This window comes from Callithrix jacchus, chromosome 14, assembly GCF_049354715.1.
Source record: "Callithrix jacchus isolate 240 chromosome 14, calJac240_pri, whole genome shotgun sequence".
In the NCBI taxonomy this organism is placed as follows: Eukaryota; Metazoa; Chordata; class Mammalia; order Primates; family Cebidae; genus Callithrix; species Callithrix jacchus.
This window is the reverse complement of record NC_133515.1, coordinates 38809388-38828286: the sequence shown is the minus strand read 5'-3', so window position 1 is coordinate 38828286 and position 18899 is coordinate 38809388. Positions and strand designations below refer to the sequence as shown.

At 49.8% G+C, this 18899-nt stretch overlaps 1 protein-coding gene across 15 annotated transcripts in view; it reads right to left on the bottom strand.

Annotated features, from left to right (window-relative positions):
- The window catches only part of DCTN1 (dynactin subunit 1), a 30300-nt gene that overhangs the window by 4551 nt on the left and 6850 nt on the right, over window positions 1-18899 (bottom strand). For 2 of the 15 annotated variants that reach the window (XM_002757597.4, XM_008980483.4), the window contains exons 1-24: window positions 14396-14727; window positions 12385-12630; window positions 12062-12140; window positions 11822-11856; window positions 11071-11091; window positions 8646-8663; window positions 7211-7231; window positions 5814-6005; window positions 5260-5457; window positions 4898-5102; window positions 4735-4813; window positions 4455-4614; window positions 4235-4339; window positions 3549-3740; window positions 3347-3463; window positions 2961-3113; window positions 2198-2358; window positions 1922-2090; window positions 1579-1647; window positions 1271-1333; window positions 1009-1158; window positions 685-846; window positions 471-602; window positions 117-242 (exon numbers count right to left, since the gene is read on the bottom strand). In XM_002757597.4, coding sequence (XP_002757643.1) covers window positions 117-242; window positions 471-602; window positions 685-846; window positions 1009-1158; window positions 1271-1333; window positions 1579-1647; window positions 1922-2090; window positions 2198-2358; window positions 2961-3113; window positions 3347-3463; window positions 3549-3740; window positions 4235-4339; window positions 4455-4614; window positions 4735-4813; window positions 4898-5102; window positions 5260-5457; window positions 5814-6005; window positions 7211-7231; window positions 8646-8663; window positions 11071-11091; window positions 11822-11856; window positions 12062-12140; window positions 12385-12630; window positions 14396-14428 — 2886 coding nt within the window. In that variant the 5' untranslated portion in view covers window positions 14429-14727. Of the gene's footprint in view, window positions 1-116; window positions 243-470; window positions 603-684; window positions 847-1008; window positions 1159-1270; window positions 1334-1578; window positions 1648-1921; window positions 2091-2197; window positions 2359-2960; window positions 3114-3346; window positions 3464-3548; window positions 3741-4234; window positions 4340-4454; window positions 4615-4734; window positions 4814-4897; window positions 5103-5259; window positions 5458-5813; window positions 6006-7210; window positions 7232-8645; window positions 8664-11070; window positions 11092-11821; window positions 11857-12061; window positions 12141-12384; window positions 12631-14395; window positions 14728-18899 lie in introns of those variants that run through there. The other 13 variants (XM_008980485.6, XM_078349010.1, XM_054244782.2 and 10 more) reach the window with 7 other exon arrangements.

Sequence of the window (18899 nt, the reverse complement as noted above, 5' to 3'; positions counted from 1 at the left end):
GGTCCCACTTCTCCCCTCAACTCCCAAGATGTCTTGGTCCCAATCCCCAACATTCATACTTTCCTGGGCCCTACCAACTTCCTGGCCCCCACATCTTGAGTCTACACTACCCTCACCTTAATTTTGAGTGACTTCTTCAACTCCTTAATAACTGTCTCTCGATCTTCGAGCTTCAAACCCAGGCCTTCAGCATCTGTGATCTCTGCACGAAGGGCGGCAGCCCGCAACTCAACTGGTGGAGGCTAAGAAATGGTCGGTGGGGGGCAGGGGTGAGAAGGAGAGGGTGGAGAGATCTCATCAGTGTGCTCCTTTCAGAGAGATCCAGTTATAAGGAAAATGCTGCCTTCTAGGCAGGATGGTGCTCTCCTGATGCCTTCCTCCTGTCTCCCTGTCCTCCCACAATTAGCAGTAGCTCTGCAAGTCTTACTCCTACAGGCCTCTGCAACTTCTCCAAGGAAATCTCCACCCACCTTGCTGGGGGGCCGCTCTGCATCATACTCCCCCTCCTGCATGGCTGTGGCCAGCTTGTTCATGGTACTGATGAGGATCTTGCATGACTGGCGCAGACACTCATAGGGGCTGCTGGAGGGGGTCCCATAGATCTGCAGGAGCCAAGGACAGAAGTGAAAGCCCCACACTGGTCACTGACTCTCCCCGCACCTCTGCCCAGCCACCCAGGCCCACCTGCTCGCTTGCTTTGAAAGCCAGTTCCTCCAGGGCAGCCACAGGTAGCCCCTCATTCTCTGCCAGCGGGGCAATGAGCTGGGCAGCAGCAGCTGCCACTTCCTGCAGCACAGCCACAACCCACGTCAAGTGCTTCCTGCAGTCTAGGAGTGTGTCAGATACCTGTGTGACAGACCAGAGTCAGGAGTCAACCCTGGGTTCAGCACCACAGCTTCCAGCTACCTCAAAACCATTTTTGTCCCCTGACCAGATCCAGATCTTAAAGTGCTATGCCCCTCCTGTTTCTACTCAGTTCCCTTCCCTTCCCCAATTGTAGCCCTAAACCTGTGGTCCAAAGGCCAGTGCAGCTGGGATCCCAGGAGCATCTGTCCCCGGCATTCGTCTTCGGATCTTCTTGCAGAATTGGCGGATGTCACTACATGAAGTTTCCAGATCCCGGAGCAGGAGGGCAATATCTGTAGCCTCCTGTCCACCCTACTCATTAAAAAGAAAATGGATGGAGAACCAAGTTAGCATTAAGGCTGGGAGTAAGGAATTGAGGACTAAGGAGGAAGAGGAGCTCACACAGATCTAGATGTGCTCTCACCTGCAAGAAGGCACGCAGCCGTCCTACTTCCACGCTCATGCAGTCCAAAGCACTCTGCGTGAACTGTGAGGAGAGAAGCATGCGATCATCAGCCCCTAGCAGGAGCCCTTTTGCCTTATCAGCTCTAAGAAGTCTCCACCCACCATCTGCTGACCCCCATACATAAATAGGTCCTCTAGTTTTCCTGATATGGCTTTGATAACTCTGCCCTAGTCTTATGTGACATTTCTTGGGCACCTGATCTCTGGACCTGATGCCCACCATTTCTGATCTCCACAGGGGCTCACTCACTGGCCCAGACACTTCACCTTAATGTGGTCAGCCAGCTGCATAGTACAGTCCTCAGACTGTTCGGCAAGGTGGATGCTGTACAGATGCTGAGGAGAGATAACAAAAGAAATAGTTTTTAGGTCCTGGCGGGGTGGGGAGTTCTTCCCAAACTGTAGTTTGAGCCCTGGTCATCATGGGTCTCCAGAGGTACAAGAGAATCCAAAGCCCTCAAGCTGCATCATATGGAGAGTTCATCTAAGAACAAACCAGGCCTCAAGCACCAGCAAGGGACATATAACCTTGAATATATTAGTAAGAGCTCCCCCCATCAAGTAAAAGCTTCCCTGCCTCCTACCCCAAGCCCGAGTTCTTGCCCCACACCTGATAGTACTTGATGGCCTTGGTGAGAGGCTCCACATTGACAGTCTCATCCAGTTGATCCTTGTGCAGCAGTTCAATGAGAAAATCCAAGGAGCGCTCATGGGCACTCATCTCAGGGTAGAGGCTGCCCACTTTCTTATACACATCCACATTGCACTGAGAGAGGGCACTAGAGACCAGAGAAGGGCGCTGTGAGGCTAGAGTCTGCCAGGCAATCTCAGTTCCAGATCATCCTGGACCTTAACTCTGGGAGTGAGGGAGTCAGCAGTCACTTACTGCTCATAGCGGTGTAGTGTGGCCTGCAGCAGGCTCAGCGAGTATACCAGTCCAGCAGCAAAGCTGAGTTGCTCTCCAGCAGCTCCTCGCAATCCGGGCCGCTCTGAACAGTTCTCACTTAGTTCAAACTTCTCCTGGGCCTGCTTCCGGATCAGCTCTGCCTGTGAAAAAAAGCACCAGGAACTGGGCCTCAGAACACAGGATGGAGATCACAGACTCAGGAATACAGCACTCAGAGCTTAACAACTATGTGGGGAGCATGAACACACATGGGAGAGAAAGCAGAAATAGCTCTTACCTGGGTGGGGAATCTTGCATGGGGAAAGGGTAATGATGTGATTACTGGAGATTGTAAGGAATCAGGATGTGAAAATGAAAGGGTAGTGGGACTGGTGGAATCAAGCTCTTTCCTGACTTAAAGCTGCCACTCCTGCTATCCTTTCACCTATAATGCTATCCTGCCAATCATCTCCACGGTTAACCCCTAGGTACTTCCTGGCCCTCAGACAATTTTATTCCCTCAGTCACATCCTGCTCACCTCTAAATCAAATCTCCAATTGTGCTCTCTCACAGAACTAATCCCTCCTTCAAAACACACCATTTGTAATATATATTCATCAGTGACTTCATTGTGTTCCTCCACTACATCATAAACTCTTTGTGGGGAGAGACTCTGACTGCTGTCTTCACCTAGCATCTTCAATGCCTGGTTCATGGCAAGTTCACTAGATTTCTGTGGAACATGTGATTGATTGGCTCTACCTTGCAAATGAGACGAGGCATGAGCAGCAGCACCAGAACGCAGTCATGGTCCCCACCTGGCCGAAGGAAGCTGTCAGGCATGAAGGCTGTCAGCAGGGACATGTGTCGGTTGGCCTGAGCCACCTCCATCTGTCTCAATTCCATCTCAATTGCCTGTGAGATGAACAGGGAAGAGGACTCTCAGCCAGAATTGAAAGAGTCCTAGAACTCCCATGCCTTGCTCCAGTAGATCCCTTGCTTCTCGGGCAAGCCCAGGCCAGGAATCTTCCAAACTACCACACAAAGCACCCCTTCACCCAAGAATCTGAAGCCCAGAACCCCATACCAGGTAAACACAGGCTGGGATCTCTACTACCTCATCCCTCAGACCCACCCACTTTCCTGACCTTGGCATGGGCCTTGGTCTCAGCAAACTTGATTTTGAAGTCAAAGGTCTCTGGAGGTGGCTGTTGTTGCCTCTCCACAGATGCTTCCTGCTGGTTTGTCAGTTCCCGATTCACATCCTAGGAGGAGAGACAGCGAAGCACAGCTGGGTCATGAGGAAGCCCTGGGGTGATAGTCGGCAGAGAGCAGGCAGTAGGCATGCACCTGTAGATGGGCAGTCAGCTGGCGGTACTTCTTAATCGTCTGCTGGTAGTCTGCAACTGTCTCCTGGGCTGCCTCCACACGCTTCTGGGCCTCACGTACCCGCGCACCCGCCATGTCCAGCTGCTCCCGCAGCTCCAGTTCTGTCTCACGTGCATTCTCCTGAAGCTCATCGTTCATTTCATTCATCGCTTCCTAGGACACCATATGGTAGTCGGAGCAAAAGAAAGGTAGGGTCAGCCGGGCTCAATGGCTCACGCCTGTAATGCCAGCACTTTAGAAGGCCGAGGCAAATGGATCCCGAGGTCAAGAGATCAAGACCATCCTTGCCAACATGGTGAAACCCCATCTCTACTAAAAATACAAAAATTAGCTGGGCATGGTGGTGTGCGCCTGTAGTCCCAGCTACTCGGAAGGCTGAGGCAGGAGAATCGCTTGAACCTGGGAGGTGGAGGTTGCAGTAAGCCGAGATCACACCACTGTAATCCAGCCTGGGTGACAGGGAGACACTCCATCTCAAAACAACAACGACAAAAAAGAGGCAGGGTCAGGGTAGCAAGGCCAGGATGGGCCCCTTCACCTTACACCCTGCTCAAAGGCTAGGGGTCACATGTCAATCTTTTTCTCATCAGGTCCCTTCCAAATACCCTCACCATTAGGGTCAGATGTCAGGTGTCTGCTCTTCTTACCAAGTCTCCCACAGTCTCCCTCAACTCTCGCACTTTCTCTTCCAGATTCAGATTCCGATCTGTCAGCATCTCTACCATCTCCTCAGCACCCAGAGCAGCATCCACCTGTGTTACGGGGGGATGAGGAGAAGGGCTGCTAGAAGGTACCTAGAAAGAGGAGGCATCAACCGATAGGAGAGTCAGGTGGGGGATTCTGGGTGAGGGGCTGGGCTCCCCAGACCTGCTCCTTGAGCTCATCAATGGTGCTCTCTGCTTGGCTCAGCTCCTCCTGCAGACGCTCCCGCTGTTGCCTCACAACTTCCAGCTCTTGGTTCTTCTTTTCCATGAGCTTCTGGAGTTTCACATGCTCCTGCTTCTCCGAGGAAGAAAGATCCCGCATCCTGCAGGGAAGTAAGAACAACAGGAGGAGGAGAGCATGTGTCAGAGTCTCTGGTGATGGGTGCTCTAACACATCTGGAGACAGGAGAGTGAACATCAGAACCAAGCACTGAAGATCCTACCTCACCAGGGCGTCCTTCAGGCGGGCGTTCTGCTCCTCAAGCTGCTTGAGCTGATAACTGGATGCAGCGCCATCTGAGCCTGGAGACCATTAATACTTTCATAACACTTTCAGGTGTGGTTCTCACCCAGTCATTTGGTCCCCAGCAGCTCTGGGCCCCTTACCCTTCTCTTCAATCTCAGCCTTGAGGATCTCTAAGTCAGTGGTGAGCTCGTCCACCCGCTCCTTCAGCGCCTCCACCTCCTGCTGCAGGGACTCAGCCCGCTCTTCAGCCATCTCCTTGTCCAGAGTGGCCATCTCAATGGCATCAGCAGTATCAGCCATCTCCTCCATATAGCGTTCCTTTGCCTCCAGTGCCTCCTTGGCTTCCTGAGGAAAAGGTGGAGGTGGGAGGGGATGCAAGCACAGAGATGCCCCATGCCTCCCTTTCTCACAGGGTGCTCCAGACTCTAGCTCCAATCTAGTTTCCAGCATGCTTCCTTGGGTCTCAGGCCACCCCAGCCACCCACTGCATCCAGAGTCAAACCTTCCTCGCCTCCTTGAGGCGCCGCTGCAGGTCTGCCTGCTGCTCCTGCATTTTGCTCTTCCATTCCTGCACCTGCTCCAGCTGGATTTTGTGTTTCTCCAGCTCTTTAAGCTTTGCTTTGTCTTCTGCCCGTTTCAGTCTCAGGGTCTCTAGTTTTTCCTCCAGGTCCCGCACCTGGGCCCTTAGTCCCTCCTCCTCCTGCAAAGGAGAGGCCTCATGGTCTGTGCACAGCCCAACCCTCCTCTCCAACACTGAGCTGGTGCAAAGAACACAAGAAAGTATGCAAACATCACCCCACCCCAGGGCAGCCAAAACTCAGTGGCATACAAACATCTGAGAGGAAACCATGGCACAGTGTATATGGGCAAAGTATGGCATAAGGGCAAGAAAGGAAAGGGTGGCCCAGTCAATAGCAAGATATCCACAGGCTATGTCCTCAGCCTTTCTGATCCAAGTTCTGGGTCTTTGCCAACCCCTGGAAATTTTCAAGACCCAGCTGGTAGCAACAGGCCCCTGGATGTCTTGATTCTCCTTTACCCAACCCCAGTCCTTACCTTGGAGGGAGAAGGAAGTGGGGGTGCTGCTCCAGGAGAAGTGAGGGCCGGCGTGGGGATGATGGGTGCTGCCAGTGGAGTCTGAGCAGGGGTGCTAGGCTCACTGCTGCTCAGTTCACCTGCTGACGCTGAGCCAGAGGGGCCCAGGGAGCTACTGGCCCCAGCCGCCCCAGTGCTGGCTGGGCGGGTGGGCTACTCAGAGAAGGTTGAGGCAGACCAGAAACAGAGCAGAGGATAGGGGTGGTAAGAGGAACAGAAACAGAATATGAGAATAAGGCAAGGGAAGGAGACAGGGAAGGGAAAGAGCAGAAAGAGAGTATGAAAGCACAGTGAGAACACAGAAACAGAATGAAAGGGACAGGGAAGATGATACAGAGAGGCAGAGAGAGACAGTGACAAAGGACAGGGGAGAAGGGAGGCAGAGGAGAGAGGGAGGAAAAGATAGAGAAAGACATAAGATTATAAGGTTCCTCCCTTGGCACTGATCCCACATTCCTCCTAACTCTGGCACTATCCTTAAGAGCAGAATCCGTTATTTCCTAGAACCCCTGTCTATGACCCACTTGTGATCATTCTAGCCACTTCTTAATACTCTCAGTCCCATCCTTGCTCCAGGTCTATGCCCTCCTCCCCTAGATGGAAGAAGTACAATGTAATTCCCAGAGAAGGCTGGGCCAAAAGTGGGGGTGCCAGGCTCTCTAACCCTGCTAAGCCCTCCCTGCTCTTTGGAAGTCAATCTGAATCTCCCTTAGTCTATTTCAGGGGACCCTGCAGGTTAAAAGGGCCAAGGTGAAAGTTGTACCCCTAGACTCCCCTTTGAAACAACCCTTCTGTCATCTCCCCTGATCCAGTAACACTATTCATGCCTCTGTGGGGCAGGGGACGAGGTGGGCAGAGGAGCTGCCCTGAAGCTCAAGCCCTGGAGCAGACAGGTCTGCTAATGCACTCTCTCAAAGTGTTGAGCCCCAAGCTCTCCCAGTGGGCTAACACTCAGAGACCATGTGCAATCCTCAGACATCCCCACCCAAAGCCTGTCACAGATGCACTTACCTGCCTATCCCCTGACATTTTACACTGCCAAGTTCTTCATCTCTCTTCCAATCCCTCCCCTCAAAACTGGTCAAAATTCCCTTGTTCAAGAAGCCTGCTTTTATTAACCACAACCCCATTCATTTCTCTTTTGTATTTAAGCTACTGACTTAGACAACCTCCTAAAAGCTAAGTCATTTTCCCTAGGGGGGGCCTGCCAGCACCACCAACCCCCCTTCCCTCTGAAGAGAACCCAGGGTGCACTGTGACCAGCTTTCACTTGCTCATACACATGCCCTCATACATGCACATGCCCGAAGTGTGTGTGTACACTCAACAGTGGCTCACACAGGGGCCTGTTTTCTCACCTTGGGCCGCCGAGTTGTGGTCTGGACAGGCAACAGGAGCCAGAAGAGAAGAAGTCAGGAAAGAAAGGAAAATGGCAGAAAGACAGACACCAAAAGGGACAGCAATGAGAGCAGAAGTAGTAACAGGAATGGGGCTACAGTTTCCCACCCACCCCCATCCCAACCCCTTCTCCCTTCAGTAAACCATCGTTTTCCTACTTCAGGAACCCAGAATTCCTGTTCTACTTGGTTCCTGCTCTCACGCTTGTCCAACCCTTTAAGCCTCACCCCTTCAGACACCCTGGAAATCCCAGATGTCCATCTCTAGGCTGAGCCATAGAACAAGGAAGCAGCTAGTGAGGTCTCGAGAGACCAGTCCTCCTGTGAAAGATCTCTCTCACTCCAGTCCAGAGCCAGAGGCCCCGCCCAGTCACCACTCCCAAGGACTTTCCCAGGTCAGCCTCTTCCTTCAAGTGCTAGACTCTATACAGAACTCCCTAGAAACCCATGTGACAAGAGTAATCTAAGCCCAGAAATGGGAGATCAGGTCCCTAGGGCAGAACTACACTGCTGTTCTCCCTCCCTGCAACCAACCCCCTTCCCCAGAACCAGATACTGCAGCAGTCCCAATCACTAGGGAAGAGGGCTCAGGTGTCAGGACCATGAATATTCCATTAGCAGAAGCCCAGAGCTCAGCAAAGTAACCCCACCCAGCTATAGGAAAGGAGGTGGGGGTTGGCAGCACCACAGAGAAACTACAGCCCTAAACCAAATCTCGAAACCCTTCAGGTTACTGCAAAGTGGTAAGCAGACAATTAACTTCAATTTCTAAATAGTGTTCTTGCTACCCAGTATCTCACTGCTCTAGCCAAGATAAGATTTGGCTTGGTCCCTATTTCCAGGATACACTGAGGCCAAGAAAACCAATTCCCACCCCTCCTCCCCTGGACTAAGCTTCATAGTTGTGGGTCAAAAACTATTCTACAGTCCCCATCCCTAGAATTTACACTGGTAAAGTGCCCTGATACAAACCCTGGGGATTGGGGGATGAAGGGAGGACAACCGAGAGGTATTCTAGCAAAGGTTGGGTGAGGCAGGCAGGCCTGTTGGAGGCACTGAGATACCTGGGCCTGCTTCCCTAGGTTCTACCACAGGAAACCCTCCCAGAGCCAGTTTGCAGTACAGGCTGCCTGAAGCCCAAGCCTGTGAGACCACCAGGTATAAGGTCTGGAACACAGACTTAGTCAGAGCCAAAAGCAGGCAAGGCAGGAAGCAAACGCCCAGAGTGTGGGGCATAGTGGTGACACACACTTCTCCCTAACCCCACCTTCGTCCTCATCCGCCTCCCCTGTCCAGGTAGACAGATGAAGTCAATCAGCCCCCACCCCCACCCCACCAGCCTGCTGCCACCATTGCCCTGGCAACCCAGCAGCAGGACCAGAGCAAGCAATAGTACCTTTCGGGCTGTCGGTGCCTGTCTCATCATTGCAGAAAACCAAAGAAAGCAAGGAGAGGAAAGAGGAGGGACAGAGGATAGACAAACACACGTAGGAAGGACAGACGAAGGGAGGGAGGGCAAAAGACCGAACAGAGGGAAAGGCGGCGGAGACAGGAGATTAGTGCATCAAATCCCAACAATGCAGCCTCAGCTTCCCAGTGCGGCAGCTTCCCAGCTTGCAAACTGCCGCCACTCTGACACAGAGGTCCCCGCAGATGTGCAGCGGGATCGCCAGGCTCCGGCAGGCACCGGAGCGGTGCCTGGCCCAGTTCACCAGCTTAGGCTGATGGCAGCCTCAGTGGCTGCAGCACCAGCTCCACCTGACGTCATGCACCCACCCTCCTCTGCTCCATGGGGGTGGAGCCACTGCTCCTCAGTCACCTAGCAACCATCTAGGGCTTTGCTGGCTCCTCCTCCTCATGACGGTCATGCGCAGAGATTGTCTTGCTTCTTTCTCCAAAGAACAGGTTTTGGCTCCTCCGTTCCCTCCCTTGCCCACCCCCAAGAGCGTGATCCAAAAAACTGGGCCAGGGGCTATCCCAGAAATGGCATTCTATAGGGTCAGAGCATCACTGGGCAAGGACACAGGGCTCCTCTGCTCCAGCAGTCTCTCTCCTACTCACACTCTCCTCACCACACCCACCCACAGCCCCATTAACTCCACTTCTGTCTCTTATACACTCTGGCAACACCTTTAAGGTCTCTTATGTGGCACACACATCTAGAGTGCCCCTCTAGCAACAGGACTCAGCTCTGAGGAGAACACAGAGTGACTAAGAAATCCTGGAGAACATGCATCTGGGTGGCAGCAGCTCTAATGACTATTGGGTTCCTCTCTAGCCATCCCCTGGTTGTAGACAAGTTAAAGCCTGTCTCTAAAGGGCTTCCAAAAAGAACTAAGCACTTTGCAGAGACATTGAGTTTTCTTCTGTCTTCCCCTTCAAAGCACATTCTTTCGCTTTGGAACTAGCTCCCTGATCCACATGGGTGAGAGCAGGGGCCCTAGGCTAAGTGATCTACTTTGAAAAAAACCACTGAATAGGACGATTGGGGTGCCTGGGGGTGGGGGTACTCAACTGTCTGACTGACGCTTTCTAACATGAGTGCAGAAGGGCAGCATGAGTGGCCTAGCTGGGCTTTGCCACATTTCCCCAGGCAGCTACCAAAGCCCCTAAATTTGGGCATTGCTTGGATCCCAGCCCAGGGTTAGACCAGGTTGTGGCCAGAACTCCATCAATATCAGACCATAGTTTAATGCTCTTCTCTATTCAAGGCCTGAGGGGAAATGGAAGTCCCAACCAGGAGACAATAGTCAAAAGACAAAGACAAGTTTATATGACTCTGAAATGAGCCTAGGATCCTTCACAGCAGTATTTTCCTTATATCCCCATTCCCACTAGGAGCCAGCACCCAAAGCAAGTACTGGCATATGGTCTCTACCATGGCAAGACTCCAAAGTGAGGACCCATCACCAATCAGGAGTTGAAAAGGAAATGTTTTCCTCTCCCCTCCCACAGCCCCAATCCAGCAGCTCTCCATGCAATGTCAGAAAAGCCTAAGATAGGCTGATGACAAGGAAATCACAGAATTGTACATACAGCACAATACATACAGGCCAAACAGGCACATGCAGGTCAAAGACAACTTGGGCACAGGCCCAAGGCAGGGTCTGGTATGAGGAAATGGTCACAGCAGTGATCTAAGAGTTTAAAGAGTAGTCTGTGGTGGGGAGAGGAGGTAGCACGATTGAGTCCCATTCCCATGATGGTTAATGAAAGGCTGCAAGGGGTAGGAGGTAGGCCTCAGGCACACCACCAGAAGGAGGAGGAAGAAGGGATAGACTGATGGGGCAGAGTTGCAGGGTGTGGGGATATTTATGGCAGTGCCCATCCAGAGGCAGGCACATGAAGGCTCTTAGGTTTTCCAACTCAGGATCTGTTCTTTCTATGCTCTGTTCCCTGACCTCCCATCTCCTTGCAAAACCCCTCACTTGGTACCTTCCTCCACCCCATTTCCCCAGTCTATCCTTCCATGGTCTTCCAAGCTCGGGCTAAGTGAGAAAGCACTGTAACCTAGTAAATGATCTATTTCATGCTGCTGCTATTTACAGTCAAATGCTTATAGTTTTTGACCAGGGAATCTTTGACATGGAGTCCTGGGGCAGAGAGAATCATCCCTAATGAGTGCTACCTGGGCCTGGACACTGAGCCTGATGTTCTTGCACCCTTCAAAGGAACTCTGAAAGCCAAGGCCACCATTTCCTCTGGCCATCCCAGCCCAAGGTCACACACACATGCATGCAGCAGTCCAAGGACATGCAGGACAGCTGGGGAGGGGCCTCATGGCCCCCCAACCACCCAGCCACAAAGAGTAAACACACCACCTTCTTAGGCTTCAGTCCCCGCTGCATGAGGAGTAGGAAAGGGCAGAGTTAGAGAACAGATGTCCCAGGCATAGGTGTAAAGATCAACTGAGATATACACAGGTTAGGTGGGGGTAGGGGAAGTCAGGGTGCGATGAGTAGTCCCTCAAAGATCAGCTTCCAGGATGTCCATACCTTGGCCAAGAGAAGCTGCAGAGTCTGCAGCCCCATCTCACAAACACACTGCATGGAGTGGCAGGGAGGAACTAGGATGCACCCTCTGCATATAGCTTAAAACAGGAGGCAGAGGGCCCAGCTCCTTGCCATTCACTTGTGAATAGGAGAGTTCCTTCTTCCTCTACCTTCTACCTTAACCTTACCCTCAGACCCTTTAGATGTTGGCATCTTTGGGTACCAAAAAGTAGAAGTTGACTACACTACTGGGGTCAGACCTGTGTTCCCTATCACCCTCAGCTCAATCTCATTTGACCCTGAACTTCTGGAGCCTATGAGTTTTTCCCTTCTACCGCCTTAACTGTAATTTTAATGCAGCAATTCATACCCAGAAAGCCTCCTTCTTGGCTAATGCCCTTTTCGGCCTTAGCCGATGCAGGTGAAAAAAAAAAAAAAGAAAGCCTTCTTAGGGAAGCTGGAGAGACTAGAAGGCAACTCAGACTCACCTACTACTTCTATCTGCCTAGCACTGGGTATCCCCCATCTTTCTCCTTCCTCTCCCTCTATTACTCCCCATTCTCACCCCCAAACCACTCACCAGTTTGCTGGTCTTTGCAGTTGTATCAGTTCCCTCTGTAGAAAGCAAACAGAAACAAAGTGTGCACTTGTATAGAGAGGTAGGGGCAGAGAACATCATGGTTGGGTTGGGGAGATATAAGGGAATATGGTGGTGATGGGGAAAAAAATCTTAGGATCCACTGTGGCCCCATGTTATGAGGATAAGTTCTGGGGACTCCTCCTGGATATGAGGAGGCAACTGTAAGTGGGTGGTTGTTACCTCTTTTGAGGACTTTTGATGCAGAAGAATCCGGTGTCTCTGGGGAAGTAGTATCCGCTCCATCTTCGAATACCTGGATCTGAGGTCACAGAATAGATTCAATATAGCCAGATCAAGGATGGCTGTAATATGGGTCCCTCCCCAGGCTTCAAGCAAGCCAAGAGTCCAGGACAGCTTCCCTAAGGATGGATCTCCAATCTTCCCCCCGCAACTACCTTCCACTCTCCCAACCAGAGGCTTATGCCCATGCTCAGGAAAAGGAAGTACAAACACAGCTGCACATGCAACAGATATGCACACACACAGAAGAAGGGCATGAGTACCTGGGATTGGCGCACAAAGATGCCATGCCCTTCATCACAAGTAAAGTACTTCCTGCCTTGGACAGTTCCATCATTTTTGCCCTTTGCTTCATCCAGAATCACGCCTACCCATTTGCCAGTGGCAAAAAGTGTGGCTCCAACATAGGCCACAGTGCCTCGGTGGCCTTTTCCAATCACCTCTACACGGGAACCCACCCGCAGAGGCCGGGCGCTTGCCTCTGCACTCATCCTGCTGCCGCTGGACGTCTGAAAGAAAGATACAGGCAAACGTAGACAGAGGCCTCAAATCAAGGGTGGCATCCTCATGTATAAGAAATGTCTCAGCCAGGATGCTGGACTGAAAAACAACCAGAGTCATTTTCCTAAACCCCATATGCAGGATTGGGTGGACCCCCAAATTTCCCTTTGAAAAAAATGTCAGTGATATTCTAAGACTTCTCCAAATCCTCTGGAATCTGCTAAAATTTTTAAGCATTTATATTTAAATTTTATAACAAATCAGAATTCACTGATCAGTCTGTGAATGTCACCACATGGCTGCTTTCTCAGAAACATTGCCTTCTTAATTTTCCTCTCAGGAGGGGAATTAAGCTCAAGCAAATAATTCAGTTTAGACCAGGCTCCCCACAACCCAATGCCCTGACTCAGGAGCCTGAGCTGGAAAGACAGGCAATTCAGTGAGTGACCCTACAGAATCCTGCTTCCCTTTCCACTATCACTTGTCTCCTCTGTGTTTCAAATGGTTTTCTTAGGCCTCACCCTGTCAGAGGCACACACTTGTGCCTCCTTCTAGACCCTTAAGTCATCACCTCTCCTTCCTGATCTGACTCCTCCCACCCCCATCCACATACCCACCATGATACCCCAGATGCCTCACCACAGCCCATTCAACCATTCAACTCCTTACTACCTGGCCTGAGTCTTGTTTCGTCAACTCTCTACCTGCAGACTCTAGAGATTCTTTTCTATGCTATGTCGCTATAAAAAGGAAAACACAGGCCAAGTAAATTGGGTGGATCTACCCCTTACTCTGTCCCCAAGACTCTGCTCAGTGGTCCAAATGAATGGTTTATCACCCTACAGATGGGCAAAGGAAAAGAACAGACTAAGGCACTGTCCTTGGACAGCTCTCAGCCTCTGGCACACCCATGATGACTGAACACAATACGAAATTAGGTCCCAAATAGGCCCAAGGTTTAGAAGAAAATCACACTTAAGTCACTTTTATCAATAGCAACTCCACGAACCAGGGGCCTTGCAGCAAACAGATGAATGAGGCATAATGAAGTGATACCATCATCCTAAAGACTCTATGGAGGTCCCTTCTGATACTCCCATTTATAATAGCTTCAGAAAGGAGCCCTGGCAGAGCCAAGGAAGAGCCAGGACACTTCCCAGCCTGTCACTGCCTAATTCCCTTCCCCAAAGAGCTCATCCAGGAGGGTGAGGATATAGTTCCCAGAGGCTACAGCACCCCAAATCACACCTGGGACAGCAGGATGGATCTCATGGACCTGACAATAAAAGGAATTACCAGTGACATAAAAGGCTGAACCCAAAGCCAAAGACTCCCCCACTTTCCAACCCCAATAAGCCTCTCAGTACCAGGGGGCCACAGCAGTAGCTACAGATTCAATCTCAGAAGAGAAAGCAAGCAAGTAACATAACAAAGCAGCTCTTAGGAAAGGCTTCACTGTAAGACCTCTCTGACCCATCATCCCCATTCTGAGTCCCCAGGATAGCCTGGCCCCCCTCAGGAATCCCTGGTAATGAGGGCCAATTAGAGCCAGAGGCCAGGCCTTGCTAGTCCCCATTTAGGGCTCAACACTGAAACGGGAAACCTGTCCAGCCGTACATCACCAGGGCTTTGAGGGCTCCTTAGAAAACCCAGTCTGAGTGTCCCCAGCTGAGCTCCAGCCTATCTCCCCAGCCCCCACAGCAATGATGTCCACAGGCACCCAGGCCTTCCCCAGCAGCCCTTCCAGGGCCATCCCAGATTACGGCCACTTACCCGGCTGTACATGTGCCTCTTGCTCTGTGCCATGTTGCTCACCCGGCCTCTACCCCCTCCCCCAACCGGCCAAAGACAGAGAGAAAAGGTAGAAACCTAGGCAGGAGGGTCAGGGTGCTGGGCCCTCATGGAGGGACACAGGAGTCATCAGGCACAGCCCTCCCCAGTCCATGGGCCTCACTCGGTGGCCTACACGGGTAGGGGTGGGGGCAGTGATGGGGGCTAAGGAGCAAGTCCCCTCTGCTGCCTGAGGATTCCTGAACCCAGAGACACAGAATCCTGCTTGCCAGCTGATGAGTCTCACTCTGCGCTAGTGCTGCTCTAGACTTGTCAGGAACCGTGCTAGCCTCTGGGTCCTAGTGCCCCCCTGCTTCACCTGGGCCAGAGACTAAGGGTTGGGCCCACGCCACAGACACTCAGCACTCACCTCTACAGTATACTGCCCTAGGGCTGGGAGCAGTCTTGACAGTTCCTCCTAGTCTCTACCCACTCACCATTACTGTTCCCCTCTCCCCCAGGATGTAAGGCCTCAGCAGGCCCATAAGCATCAAGTGACACTTCAAAGTGATCAGCTGCCTAGGGCCTCCACAGAGCAAATATAAGGATCTCTCATCACCTTTCTGGTGCTGTTCTCTCTCCCTTCCCTCTCCAAACTCTGGACTCAGGGTCCAAATTCACGTGATTAGGGCTTGTATTTCAACCTCACACTGAGCCAGAGGAGACAAGCCCTGCCCAATATGCAGCAAGGGAAGGGAGTAATGAAGGCAACTTCACACACATAGCAAAGCAAGCCAAGTACCCCAGCCCCACCCCCCACAAGGCTGGTAAAGGTTGCCATAGTCAATCTTTATCCTTTATGGTTGTTACAAGGGACCAGGTTGTAAACCCCAAGAGTATCAGACTCAACTCGATTACTAAAGGCAGTATAGTCAAAAGCAGAGAGCCCTTCTTTCCTCTTGTAGCAAAGGCCCAGTCCACCTCACCCATCTGCCCCTTATAGCCTTGGCCTTGCCTCCTAGCATCTCAGACCCAATGAGATGATTTATTTTCTGTGTTTCTGTATTTCAAAAAAATTCTTCAATAACCATGCACTACTTTTATAATTAAAATTGTTTAATTTAATGAGATTATGCATTCTAATGAGAGGTCTCCAAGTGACTAACCATACTGCTTTCATTCACTTACACATCTATCATGGGCTAGGAACCAACAGACCAGGGTCCCTGCCCCTACACAGCCAACAAGGTTAGGCTGGGGTCTGACCTATGGCTCCACTGGGTATGGTATAGATCCAGCTGCCTTGGGCCTAGTGACACCTGTCTTTTCTGCACTAGGCTTACTTCACTGGCAGAACAGTGACTTTACCCCACTCTACCCTCTTCCTAAGATAGGCCAGTGGCGCAACAGTAGAATGATAGCCAACATTCAGAAATATGGCCCAAAACACAATTCCATATCTTCAGTCCTGGCCAGACCCCCTAGGAAATCATCTCTCTCCTCCCTGCAGAATCTCCATGTTGCCCCTCCCTTTCCTATTCACCATTACACTGATGGCCAGGGCCAGGCACGTCCTTGCAGCCTGGACCTCACATGTTTGATGCACTTTACAGTCTACAGGATACCTTAAAAGAATACATTTTGCCATGGTTGAGTACTGATTCTAGACTCAGACTACTTTCCTGGCTTTACCACTGGGTAGCTGTATAAACTTGGTCCAGTTACTTAACATCTCTATGCCTCAATTTCCGCATCTGTCAATAGGGAAGTAACGAAGAACATATCTCAGAGAGGTATTGTGAAGATTATAATCCATATGAAGCATTCAGACACTGCCTGGTATTTAGTAACTTCTAAATAAAAGTTAGCTAAGAACAATGTCATCATATGTAGACACTACAATAGCCCCATTAAGAGGTTGGCCAGGAATGATGCTGACAAGGCAACTGAGGCTTTGAGAACTGAGCAACTTCCCTGAAGTTACACAAATTGTGAGGAGTAGAGCCAAAACTGGAACCAACCTGACCCAGAGCCCTCTGTGCTTTCTACTATGCCTCACCATTACCACAAACATCTCTAGGCTTCTAAGGCTGTGGTCTTCCTGTAGACCACACTGCCTTCAAAGATTCAAAAGAGCTCAGATCTAAAAATAGCCTTACAACTCACTAGCCACATAGGTATCAACAGTCCCCTAACTTCTTGGAATTTGTTTATTTCCCTATGAAATGGAAATAATATCTGCCATATCTACATCAGTATTATAAGGTTCAAATAAGCTAAAGCATATAAAAGTACCTTGTAGATCTGGCATGGTGACTCATGCCTGTAATCCCAACACTTTGGGAGGCCAAGGCAGGTGGCTCACTTAAAGCCAGGAGTTCAAGACCAGCCTGGCCAACATGGCGAAACCCCATTTCTACTAAACATACAAAAATTAGCTTGTTGTGGTGGCACATGCCTGTAATCCCAGCTACTTGAGAGGCTTCAGGCATGGAATCACTTGAAGCTGGGAGGTGAAGGTTGCAGTGAGCCAAGATCTCACCACTGCAGTCCCGCCAGGGTGACAGAGTAAGACTCAGAAAAAACAAAAAAGTACCTTGTAGAAAATACAGAAATTACAAAAGTGCAAAGAATTACCTATCATGATACTAAATGGTATATACATCAACACAATAAATACTATAATAAATTATAGACAGGAGAGAGGTAAACTAGAAAGAAAGGGGGTACCTAAGCATGCCTTGAATTATGGGGATTTCAAAAAATATGTGGAAAGGCCTACAAAGCCCTATAAGTTGTGAACACAGTATGAAGAGACAGAAATAACTTTGCTTGACTAGGGAATAGTAAAGAACACTAGTTTAGCTGAAGTGATGAATTCTAGATGAGTTATTCTGTCAAACTACTAGCTTTTTGAAGCATAGTCCATACCTTTTCCTCTTTATGATCCAACAGCCAGTAAGTAGCTCATGGTCAAATGTTTATTGAATAAATAAACAGAGGTAACTGTGGAAAGGCAAGGGGTTTAACATCTGACAGACACAGATGGACTTGATCCATTAACAACAGGAAAGCAGTCTTGTTCCTGAGCAGGAGACTGCATAGTGAAAACTATTTTAGGAAGACCAAACTGATGACACCTGCAGGATGGAGTGCAGGCAGGAGCAACCCAGCAAAGACAGGAATAACAGCAAGGAGGCTGCTGCAATAATGAACACAGGATAAGGAAGGTCTGAACCAGGATAAGGAGAGAGACAATAAAGAGGCCAATTCAGAGACAGCACTATAAAAAGCCCTGAAAAGGCCCTGTAATAGATGAGACATGAGGAAACAGGCAGTGGGCCTGCATGGGCTCTGGAGGCAGACCTGAATACACCTTTGGTTTTCTTATTTCCTCACCTCGGAGGGAGATATTTAACTTTCTAAGCCCCAGTTACCTCAACTGCAAAAAGGAAGAAATAATGTTACCTCACAGGGACACTTCGAAGATTAAATAAGATTTAAGTAAAGCATTTAGCACAATGTGTGCTCAAGAAATGGCAGAAAACATCTTCATTCATTCTTTTAAGGGAACATCAATGATGACTTGCATACAGTAGGAACTCAAATGTTGCAAGGATAAATGGATGGGTCAATGAATGCACAAATAAACAAATGAATAAATAAACTCAGGAGTTTTCAAGCATGAGAAATTAATAATTGAAACATTAACGAAATTTGAGAAATGGGAGGGGAAACAACATATTAGGAGAGAGAAAATGAGTCCTGTTCTTAGGGCCTTCTCTGGGGAAAACTTAATGGTATATATTAATACATGTACTTCACTATCTCCTTCAAACATGAACCGGTGATATAGCCAAAACAGATTCCATTCTCTCCATTCTACAATTGATAGAACTGAGTCTCACAAGTCAAATGACTTACCCAAGTCTCACAGCCAAAAAATGGCAGAGAGGCACACTGAATATCTCTACAGGTAGGTGCTCCTCCCACAGCATTACTGGGCCCCGGCCCATATCCCATAGGACAATCCTGGGTTAATGTTACCTCAGCCAGGGAGGAGACAGACACCTCTTGGATTTCTAATCCATTTTCCTCTCCCTCTCCAATGATATTAAATACTACTACAATACCTAGACAAATGGGAAGAGAGGAGGGAAAAACTCTGTGTCTGATAAATAAGTTGCCAATAGTCTTTGAGAATTTTCAGGAAATTATAGGAAAACAAGATTTTGGGGAATTAAAAAGGAGAAAGTGATGAAGAAAAGCCTCTTTTCCACCTCTACCATTTCTCCCATGTCTGAACCATTTCTACCTTGTTTTTACTGGCACCTCAGCATCCATTGACACCTTGATCTCCTCTTGTCTCACCTTACCAAATCTTGATCCTGGGCTAACCTAACTGTCTGCTTTCCCTGATTTCCCACTCCTAGAGGAATTTGTCTGAAACTGACAGCAAGGCAAAACCATACATGTCTGAAAGCACTAGTAAAGAAGAGATAAATGT